Here is an 11,922-nt window from a genome sequence, read left to right on the forward strand (position 1 = left end):
GCCGGAGGTCAGAGCGTGGCAGCAAATCATGTGTGTCTGCGCGTGTGTGTGACAGAGAACAGTGCTGGCAGTGGTGGGAGTCTATTCAGGGAGTTCACTCTCATTTTGCTGACAGTATCACTTCCCTCTCTCCCTCAGACGTGAAGTCTCTCTAGCACCTTGGGGGGAATCCCCTGTGACATCATCATCCCTGGCCTATTAACAAGCAGAACAAGGGTACAAGTGTGTGTGTACAGTGTCATTGACCAGGGCATTCATGTCGTCATGCCCATGAGTGGGGTTGTGGGTCAAAGCAGTTTAGAGGAGCCTCAGTTCCTCCTCGCGTTTCTCACGCACTCACCGGTGCCGCCGTACTTGTCGGCCATGTTGATGCCAATGTGAGGGGTGAGGGCCAGCATGGTGCGGATGACATCATCGCTGCCCTTCCCAGCGGCCCACATGAATGCCGTCCTCCCCTCCAGATCGGGTTCATCCTTCACAGATGGGTGGGACAGGAACACACCCACTGTCTCCTACACACACAGACACACAATCATTACACACTCACACACAACTATTTTTTTCTATTTTTTTTCTATTGGACATTATGCAAAGGGAGACCCTAAATCACACAAAAAGAGGAACAGACAAGACATAAAATATGCATAATTCCAGCTGACGGCAACATCAACTGTCACTCACAGCGTTGTTGCTCTGAGCACCGTAGTGCAGAGGTGTCGCTCCCAGGCTGTCTGAGGGAATAGTGCCCGATGTGTTCCTCTCCAGCAGCAGGTGGACGATTCTGGCATGGCCTGAAAAACACATGTTTACATCAGTGGGATGTCAGAGTGACGAGATACACCTTTATCGGACAATATTGCCCTATCACAGATATATCGGTATCAACGTACATGTTCCGATATGCAGAGATATGAATCTTTTTCTGTTAGGGCATAGAAAGATGCTTGGGGTAATTTCTAATCATTAAATGATATTGACATTTTCTCACTCCCTCATGTTGGTATCGGCACTGGCCACAAAAATCGAGCACTAGTCAGGTTCTATTATACATAGTAATGAACTGGACAAAACAAAACTGTCCTGCGAAGACACCTCCGATTTTTTCGGTTTACTACAACAGAAGAGCAAAATACTTCACATCAAGTCAGCTGTCACTTTAAGGCATTATTTTTCAGTTTGGAAAAAAGCAGTGGACTGACAGACAGACAAATGCTAGCGGTGTGGCCACCTCTAGAGCCTCACCGCTAGCATGGCTAAAAATAAAACATTGTATCACGTGGTTCGTGAATAGTCTGTCTTGGCTTTGATTCAGCTAACCGGTGTAGAAGTTTTTCCAATTATAATTCTGTTTGGAAGGACAGTGGACATCATTTCCTCATAGCCTGAAATGCTTCATTTCAGTGTGTAGCTGTCACTCAGACTGTAGTAGGTCACATACAGGATGTGTGTTCACCCACCGAGTAGAGCCGCCCAGTGCAGCGGCGTTCTGAAGAGGTTATCATAAGCTGTCACATTACAGCCCTCGTACGACGTCAGCACCTCCACCACTGCCTCGTTACCGTCGGCAACGGCAAAGTGCAAGGGCGTCCGCCCCTCATAGTCCTGCCAGTTCAACAGGGACTCAGTGGGAGCTGCCTCCTTCACACGCACACACACACACACGCAGAAGGAAAAAGACAGAGGTGAGGATGGAGGATGATGGTGACAAATTCACTTGAGAGGGCATGTGCATGCACAGTAGAGTGTACCAGTATACAGCGGACAGTTTGCGTAGCGCTGGGCTCCTGACTGTGCGCTGCCCAGTGCAGAGGGATCTTGCCCTCGCTGTCTGGGATGCCAATGTTGGAATCGTGCTTGATCAGAAGGCGAACGTGTTCTGGCCGGTTATAAAACGCCGACCAGTGGAGCGCCGTTTGCTGTACAGAGAGAAAGTGAGAGAGATGAAAAGGAAGAGGCACAGACGATGAATGGACTTTAAAACAAAGGGGGCTGTTGTAACACCAGATTTGAGGTTTCTGTTTACGTTAAAAAAATGACTCTACTTTGATACGGGCAGGAAATATGAAGGCAACGTGCTGCACAAAGCTCGTATTGAAGATCCAGCAATGAGATGATAACCCAGATACATGCTTCCATGACGGCTACTGAGCTATTCTGAGGTTGGCTGAAACCACTGTCATCTGACATGATGATGCATATTGGATTATTACAAAAGGAACTACTGATGTCAGATACACATCATCTCCAATAGACAGAAGAGACTGTGTGTTTGTGTGCTTGTGGTCTTATCAGCAGAACACAAGACAAAGCCTCAGATTGTTAAATCATTCCTTGCTGTGTGAGTGTGCCTCTCGGTGCTTATGTCTGAAAGACCTCAAATTTCTGCTGCTTCTGAGGAACAATCCTCAGGCAGTCTGCTATCTCTTTGCAGGTTATAGACAAGGATGCCCTGACTGGCTGGTGTCTGACTGAGGACAAAGTATGGACTGTTGGGAAGACAAGCAATCTTCCAGCAACCAATTTGTGTGTGTGTCTGCACTGTAGTACCTTGTTCTTGTCTTGTGTGTCAACCTCTCCAGGCCCGATGTGTTTGAGCAGCAGGGCGAGGGCTTTTGGTGAGGGGTGTCGAGTGGCCAGGTGCAGCGGGGTCATCTCCTCTAAATCTTTCTGCAGCCAGTTAGCACGCCTGGACAGCAGCAGCTTCAGGAAGCGTAAATTCCCCTGCAACATGAAACAACTGTGGTAAAAATTAGGTCAGAAATCACCAGTTCTACTCAATATTACTCATGAACCAGCAGCAATGACACACACACACGCACGCTCCCACACGCACAGACTCCCCAGGCTTTTAGCTGTGTCTGGTTCAATCCGCAGGTCATCCATCTTCGCTCGTGCCTCCCGCCTCTCTGTTCGGCGTCCGTGATGAGCTGTTAAACAGTAAAAAGCGGCTCTGTGGCCTAACAGAGCAGCCCCTCTCTGCCTGTCATCCCCTCCACATCATCATCATTATAATCATCATCAGCATCATCCTAAAGTTTGGTCTTAGCCTCTCACCACCAGGCTGCTGGGTGATATATTGTGCAACAGCCGTCGCCTGACAGCAGGGTGCGTGTGTCCACGGCGAGCATGACCGTGTACACGTGTGTTTTGTATATTTGCCATCCTGTGACCACAAAGCCACACTCTGACAGATCTATCTTGTGTGTGAGCATGCATCTAGACTGTGAGTGTGTGTGTGTGAGTGTGTTCCCGTCCTCCCTATTCTCAGTCCAATTAGATCGGTAATCCCTGGCCTCTCTCCCTGTCTCAGCCATTTATTGATCAGATGTCAAAGAGACAGGGCTCCCCATCACCAGCATCCCCCACCACACACACACATACACACACACTCTATGAGACAGACCCCAATAACCTATTACCTCCCCTCTTTCTTCAGCGATATGATGCTCCTGCATCAGCACGCTCCCATAAAAGAAAGCAACAAATAACTGAGATGTAAAGGGATATTATTAGTACCGCATCCCGCTGTTCCCTTGCTACACCCCTCCACAGAGAACGCACCACCCTGTCTGGAGGTGTTGTCATTATCACTGTCTCCTCCGACTGTTCCTCAGTCTAGACTGAAGTGAGAAGAACATTAAATTCTTCTTCTTTCATACGTCTCACTGGCCAGAATGCTGCAAAACAGAATAAGTCTTTATGTATAAGAGTGTCTGTGAAGTGCTAATTGCTACAATGTTTTTGTGGTAGGATTATAAATCAGTTGATACACACCTCAACCCTCACCCCCCACGAGCCCTAAGGCCAAGACTAAAGCCACTAGGGGGCACTGGCTTCCCACCGGAGCTAATGGACTGTCTAACTTTCTTCACACGCTTCACATTTGTTTCACCCTTTATAAATCCATCCACTTATTTGATTTAACTTTGCCAGTTTTATTCTGACACATGTGTCAACATTTGTGTACTTGTGCATGTCCATACCTTCTGTGCGGCAAGATGCAGAGCAGTGCGCTGGCTGTGGTCGGTCTTGTTGACTGAGGCTCCGGCCTTCAACAGAATCTCTGCACAGTCCAGGCGGTCAGCCAGCACACAGTACATCAAAGGGGTCCGGCCAAACTGGTCCTCACGGTCCCGCAGCGAGGGATCTGCTATATCACACACACACGCACACACACGAAAGCACAGTTGACGATCTGGGTCGATATGCGTCGAATTTTCAGTTCAACATATAAATAGAGAGCACAATTATGTGGCTTGTGATGGAATATGTTATAAACTGTTTTTAAAAGGCAACTCCCTGTACTTAAAACGCAGTCTTTTACTGCTTCAGTTTAATAGGAATTCCACTTCCACTTTTCTAAATAAGTCAGAGCAGCTGGAAGTCATAAGTAATTACAGTAACACTGATAACCTGGAGGACCATGTCACCTCCTTACAAACAGGAAGAGGGAATTTTTCATTCCATGCTCTTCACATATTTTTCGCCAGACATTTCTATTCCATGCCCGAGCAAGGCTCAATTTGGCTAAACGTCTGCATAATGTCAGCACTTTCGCAGAAGGGTGGTCCATCCTTTAGCAGAGAGGCTGCGGTTCCAGCTTCCATGCTGATGAGCACCTGCTCAGCTGTAGTTTCTTTATGCAAAACCCAAAACTCCTACCAGCTGCTACCCTGCCCTCTCACCTTTCTACAGATGGGACAAAAGCAAAGAAATGTTCCTTACAGAAATCAACAAAGCAGCACATTACTATACGCATACAATACAGCCGCCCTACTATACAATGTCCCTGTTTTAATTACAGCATAATTTGAACCCTGCGTGCTCTTCCTATGCACTGCAGTTGATTCGGTGAATTAACCTTATTGCTTGTGTGCCACATACCTGTGATGAGCTTGAGGAGAGCGCCTCTATCTCCATTGACAGCTGCAGCATGAACCTGCGAGCCCAGAGATGCAGGTCCTGGGCTAGACGTCGCTGAGGCCTGCAACACAAACAGATAGAAGGTCACAACTCAACCTGCAGCAACATACACTCAGCTTACTTATCAAGTGTTAAATACGGTGACATTAAGTTGAGTCTAGACAGTTTCCTTACCATTCATTTAGCTGCAAGCACACCCCACAAGTGGATGTAGTTACACTTAAGTACACCATGCATGCATAATACCATATTATCCACCATAATAAGCCATGTTGAATTGGCTACTACTAATGAAACAGGTTAAACTGGGAATCACAAAATCACTTCCAGTCTCCACATAAAACCCCAAATTGAAAGAAATATTAGATAACAATGTAATGCAATGTTAAAAATTTACCAAATAGTTACAATTTAGTTTAGGTGTACAAGCTCAGGTGTTTTTTTCTGTAGCCTTAATTAACAGACTAGAGCCAAAGAGGGGCAAACATAAAAATATTATCCCTAAACACTTATCATATTTCAGGCAGCTAACACACACCTGAAGCTCTGTAAGCAGTCAACCCTACACAATGAAACAGATACTGTCCAATGTTTGCTTACAGTAGGGAGTGTGTGTGTGTATGTGTGTGTGTGCGTGTGCATGTGTGTGGGTGTGTGTGCGTGTGCGTGTGCACACACTTGTGTGTGCTTGTGTGTGTGTCTGCTCCTGCTGAGGGGGCTAAATCTCTTCCTGGCCCCACTTAACCAGAGCCCAGTGAAAGCTGGGTAATCTGCAGACAGGAAGCAGCTGGGGAGGGGGAGACCCTGTGTGAGCGTGTAGGAGGGGGGTCTCTCTTCATGTCTTATTCATGTGTCATTAATACTGCAGCATGCCTGGCTCTGTGTGTGTGTGTGTGTGTGTGTGTGTGTGTGTGTGTGTGTGTGTGTGTGCGTGGATGTGTGTATGGGGGTTTCGAGATGTGGGACGAGCCCTGCGGGGCACAACACAGAAATCAATTATTGCCCCTAAACACATAAACGCTGGAGGCACAAACTCATGCCACAATCTTGAGATTTCTCCAAGACATTTTCATTAACGGTCACATGAATAGATCTGATTCACCATTTTTGAAACTTTCAGTGTAAAAAGATTCTATACAACACAACTGATAGGAAATATTGATTAAGTATAGGTAGGCTGTTCACTTCAGTCTTTTAAACTTTTAAACTCTTAGTAAGAAATCTGAAAGAAGGAGTGAAAACTCTGTTGTCCTTCCATCCTTCCCTCTCATCCCTCTCTCCCTCCCCGCCGTCACCTCATAAAGTGTGCTCCTGTAGACACTGCGTGCAGCATGGCAATTACCCATCATGCTTGATGCTTTCTCACGCTCTGCCAAGTAGTGGCAGAGACAGTACAGGTTAGTTTAGTTAGGTTAGTTAATACATTTACAGCAAAGTAGGTAAAAGTGCACATAAAGGAGGATGGGATGGAGAGATGTTATGTTAGCTGTGGCACTTAAAGAGGTGTGTGCGTGCGTGTGCGTGTTTGGTACATGTGCCACGTCATGGGAAGTGATTTTTTCGTGAGAGAGAGTTTTTACAGGGGCTTTACCAAAATCAACCACAAACATCTCTAAACATCTCTAATTTACAATGATTACTTAGTCAGTAATGCACGTGCATGTACACATACACGCAGTCTGCAAATACTAATATCTAACATATGCGGAAATAGCAGAGATGCCATAACTGATATTCACTTCTTTTCAACTTTCCTTTTATTTTTGTTGACTCACTTTGATATTTTTCAGATTTTTTTTAAGAGTCAATATGAAACCCCCCAGCTGCCACAATAAAAATATGAATTGATTTATGAATAATCTTGGATGCTGGAGAAAAAAAATCATAATTTGGCCCAACACTGACACGAGGGACACAAGTCGATACTTGAATCTATGTGAGGGACATTCATATCGCTAGGAGCAGGCAATTAGAGTTTCATGAGGATCTGAGTGTTTTGGAAACACCTACAGTGCATCCAGATTTGGCTAAAAAGGCTTTTGCGATGCAGTGTCTGAAATCAAACAAAGGAGGGTGTAAAAACAACACCAGGTCCTGTTGAGAGGTTTGGAGTGGTCTCATTTAGCCATTCATACGCGTTCCTCAGGGAGCGCTCCACTTGCTAATATGAAGACAATAACTCAGAGTAAACTATTGATCACGGGCTGAGGTCCAGACCAAGTGATTGTGCATCTGTGTATGTATTGATTCATGCTGATGCTGACATTATTTAGTCTTTATTCATATTTGGCCTCATATAACGGGAGCGAGTTTAATAAAGAATCCACACACTCTCACAGAACCTTTCAGCAACACAACAGGAGAGCTGAGCACATACACACTGCTGCCTCCTTGGACACACACAAACACACACACACACACACTCACACACTGGACGCGTACTGTAACTAACACTTCAATTGATGCCATTGAGACAGACAGGAAAACAAACCAGGGAGTGTGTGTGTGAGTGTTTGTGCCTGTTTGTGTGCAGTCTGTGTATATGTTTCTCTAACTATCCGTCACTGTGAAGGTGTCTGCTTTTAATAGAGGACATAGCTAGAGCATGCTGGGTAAGCAGTGGGGAACAGAGCCTGAGCCCGTGGCTTTTATTTCAATTCTAGACATGCACACACACATTAACCCCCACACACACACGCACACGACACGCACACACTTTGTAAGAGTATCTTTATACAGTTATAACAGAGTGCATTTAGGCTCTTTGCCAACACGGGGCCATTACAGTTGCCTATACCACCTATGTGTCTCTGTGTGCCTGTGTGTGTGTGCATGTGTGTATCTATGTCTCAGATAGGAGAAGCTGCGGGGATCTGTCCCAGGGTTTTGACTGACAGGTAAAGAGGTGGGAGGAAGGATAATATCAGCCCACAGGGATGCCCAATCTGTAAAGCCCTATTTCTGGGGGACTTCCTGTTTCCCTGAGGACCAATGAGCTGGCTCCCTCAGCTGGGGGCCGAGCCCTGGGGCACAGCGGGGCCAATCAGCAGGGGGGGAGAAGGCTGAGTGACACATAGATGGGCTAATTTACATCATTACCACAATGCATCCTAACAAATGAGCCCCCAGGGTGTGAGCCAATCACCTGGGAGAGTAATGCAATTAGGCGGGACCACAGCTGTCAATCTCACAGCCACGGGGGTCAGGTAGTGACGCCTGTGGCTAAAACACTCCTGCCTGTCGTCTGTCGTTCACACACCATCGATACATGCGCACACAGACTGTATATACATGTATCGAGAGGGAGCACATAGATAACCCGTGCCGATAAGAAGCACAACGCACGCGCGCGTGTGTGGGTGTGTGTAGAGTAAGGGCCACAGTGGAGGCTGGCTCTCAGTCTTCCTCCTGAGGGTGGAGGGCAGGAGGGAGTCAGAAAGGGAGGTGGTGTGTGTGTGAGTACTCAAGGGACACAAAGATTGTCTTGTGTCCTCTGAGGACTTGCACCTGAGCTTAAGTGTGTGCATATCAGCATACATCAGGGTGTGTGTTTGCATGTGTTTACATTTGCCCATGTGTTTTTGCCCACTGGGGCGCAGTGTTGTTTACGCTCTGAGTCTAAACTTTGTGTGAGGACTATAACAACAAAAGGTGGAAGATGAGGGCTGAACCATAGGGGAGCAAAAACTGGTGCAGAATGGCCCTGCATTTGACTGGCATGTAAGCAAGCACTGCTGGTAATGAGGCTTATCTTAGTCTCATTAGGTGTAGTGATATCATACCTGAGCACTCCACTGAGTCGATAGGGTTCTGCCCAGCACGTCGTTAATGTTTGGTCTGTGTGTGTGTGTGTGTGTGTGTGTGTGTGTGTGTGTGTGTGTGTGTGTGTGTGTGCAGGCTGGTCGATGATACTGTGACTGGCAGACTGTCAGGCGGTGCTGGAGATTAATCAGAGGCCCTAATAACACCCAGCTTCTGTCTCACAACACCTTTATGTACCCCTTCATGGCTTCATTACCAAATGGGAGGAAGAATGCACGATTATAAAAAGTAACACCCCGAAAAACAAGCATGCAACTTCTGCAAGGGTGAGCTGGTGCAGTTCCTGTCACCTTGCGCGTGTGGTTCAAGCACTGCTCGAGACACTCTGAGAGTTAGGGGAGCTCTGTGTTTTGTGTCATCCCATTATATCACTAATGAGCCGCCCTCAGGAGGGAGGTGGAGGAGAGACAGCAAGACGGGCAGAAGAAGACAGGTGAAGAAGAAGAGTGAGAACAGGAGGGGAGAGAAGGAGACGGGGGAAGGGAGACAGAGACCAGCTTGGGGACTCTTTCCTTTTCTCCCCTCTGTATCCTTTTCCCAACACCTCTGAGTTTAATTGGACTAAAACTGTGATCTAATTAAATGTCCAATTAAAGTGCAGAGAGCAATGTGCCCACCGGCGAATCAGAGTACAGGGACATAATCAGCTGGAAAAACAAACAAAAAAATCAATGGATGCAATGCGAAATGGAAGAAGATGGCGAAAACAGAAAAGGGAGGAGAGGGTGAAATAGGGAGAGGATAGACCGATTAAATCAGAGTGCAGGGAGTGGTGCGGGTGTGTGCTACATGTAGTGCGATAGGACACTGTACATTACATCTTTCGACAATATATGTATACATGCATTAAAAAAAACTACTCATTCATGCACAGACTGGTAACAAAGTCAAAGTTTTCAATTTTCTTGTGACATGTAAAAGCCTGGGATGCTGTGTAAAACATAAATAAAACAGAACGTGATGATTTGCTAATCCTTTTACACATATACTCAAATGAAAACAGTAACAAAGAAAATAAATTTAACATCTTACCTCATCAGCTTCTTTGATTTTTGTAAATATCTGCTTATTCTGAATTTAGTGCAGCAATATGTTTCAAACAGGTTGGGACGGGAGCAACAAAAGACTGAGAAAATTGTGGAATGCTCCAGAAAACACCTGTTTGGATCATTCCACAGGTAAACAGGTTCATTGGCAACAGGTGATAGTATCATGATTGGGTAATTGGGTGAACTTATAGCGTGTGGTTTCACATACTGTATCTACTTTTGATTTCAACAATAGAAGGTTTCTGACAAAAGAAAACAAAGCCACAAAAATGTTCTCGACAGGCAAACTCCCCAACTCATATCCATCAATTAACTTTTACTGAATAGCTCAGTATAAAACCTGTGCCTCATAGGCACATTTTATTGTGTATAGAATCAGGACTTCATTCATTTGATGTTACATGCACATTATGTACATAAAAGGTTTCTTTAGCAGAAACATCAATAATATTCAGTTTCTTTCTAGTCAACCTAGTATGAGTTTATAATCTTAACTGTTACCCTTTTAGAGACACATAGGAAAGATCACATCCATAAATGCCAGAAATGATCAAACTCAATTAGCTGCTTTTTACTTTGACTTTAGTAGATCTTTGCACCAGCACTTCTTTCCTGCATGCAAAATATCAGTAAACGTAGAGCAGAGATGTATGACTGGGCGATACATCATAATTGCATTGCTTTAATTGATCTGATTTATTACTGATAATGTACAAGATTGTCATCTAAATTAGAAATTAATTTGATTTCTGAAATACTAGTAATCCTTTTTAAAAGTATAGAAAACGCAACAGGTGCTTTTTCATATCTCTGTAGATATAGTGATATATAACAATACTGGAAGAGGATTTTCTGGATATTGTAATGATTATATTGTATCTTATTTTCTAGCATTAACTACTTAAGAAGGACCTTCTGCTCCTCTTTCTCTCCACCACTGATATTCAGACAGAGAGAGAGAGAGAGAGAGAGAAATCTTCCTCTGACTCCATCTGTGAATTGCTCACACACTGTGAACCCCCTATGGACAGCTTTAGCCCATAAAATATTAATGCTGGGATTCAATTCAACATTCCACCTTAATCTCCTTAACAATTAGGCTGTTACAGTACACACAGTTAGGTTTGTTACACATAGTCTCAATGGTCTTGACTCTAGAGACAGAATTACAGACAGGCAGTCCAGTGGAGAGCCCAAACTAACCAACAGATAACTACAGAAAATAAAAGTCTTCCGGGATTTATAAACCTAAATTAAATCTGGAAAGCTGCTCTCTGTGTGTTGGATTCTTACCATAACTGCGTTGAGGGGGACACTTCAGCAGATGTTTCGCAGTTCAGTGCATCCTTCTTGGGTGTGGATGGACGTCCAGGTCCCCCACCTGCCCTGATCCTGGCTCCTGCAGGGGCATAGAAAGAGGATCACTCACATACTGAGATCAGCCCACCTGTTCACACAAATAACTGCCAGCATAACACTGCTACTGTACTGATTACAGGCAGAGGAGGATGCCTCAGAGTGACATATTATCTGTGGTAATCAATCTACTCATCTACAATTATGAGGTGCAACAATGGTTTTCTTTAAATGATAAACTGGTTAATCTGGTAACCGTTTTGAGTTGTGGAATCTGTTTGTTTAAACACACCTAACACAAGATTTTGCTGGATTTATGGAGAATATTTGCAGTTTTTTTTTTTTTTGCAGAGTTGTGCATCAGAAGGTTTTCTAACTCGGGTAGTTAGTCAGTAGTAAAACGCACTGCTAGATGGTCAAAATGGGTCGCATAGGATAACGTTATTACAAAAAGTGGACCATAATGATGCAACTCCCCCTGTTCAGAAGAAATCAGTTATTCATAAACGTACTGAAGGAATGCAGAGAACAAATGTTTGACAGTGGATTAACTGAAGATAAAGTTACTGTTTACATTTTAATAAAGCATAGTTTCCACTTCTCGTTCGTATGTGTTATATTTACCGTTTGATTTCCTTTTCTTGCAGACGAAAATCTCAGGAAAGTTTTCTTCCAAGAAGTCCCGTTGAATCGCACCATCTGGGTGACAAAACACTACAACTCCCGTTACTGTTATAGAGCAAGAAATCGCCATGATTTGAGTTTCCCCCAT

The 11,922-nt window shown here is 44.7% G+C and overlaps 1 protein-coding gene across 1 annotated transcript in view; it reads right to left on the bottom strand.

The window, feature by feature from the left end:
• invs (inversin) overlaps positions 1–11,863 on the bottom strand; it is a 20,585-nt gene extending 8,722 nt beyond the window's left edge. The window contains exons 1-9 of the mRNA XM_041942740.1: positions 11,775–11,863; positions 11,088–11,193; positions 4,885–4,984; positions 3,984–4,150; positions 2,548–2,721; positions 1,749–1,916; positions 1,458–1,638; positions 682–791; positions 341–512 (exon numbers count right to left, since the gene is read on the bottom strand). Coding sequence (XP_041798674.1) covers positions 341–512; positions 682–791; positions 1,458–1,638; positions 1,749–1,916; positions 2,548–2,721; positions 3,984–4,150; positions 4,885–4,984; positions 11,088–11,090 — 1,075 coding nt within the window. The 5' untranslated portion in view covers positions 11,091–11,193; positions 11,775–11,863. The remainder of the gene's footprint in view (positions 1–340; positions 513–681; positions 792–1,457; positions 1,639–1,748; positions 1,917–2,547; positions 2,722–3,983; positions 4,151–4,884; positions 4,985–11,087; positions 11,194–11,774) is intronic.
• Positions 11,864–11,922: the final 59 nt, after the last annotated feature.

This window comes from Chelmon rostratus, chromosome 8, assembly GCF_017976325.1.
Source record: "Chelmon rostratus isolate fCheRos1 chromosome 8, fCheRos1.pri, whole genome shotgun sequence".
NCBI lineage: Eukaryota > Metazoa > Chordata > Actinopteri > Chaetodontiformes > Chaetodontidae > Chelmon > Chelmon rostratus.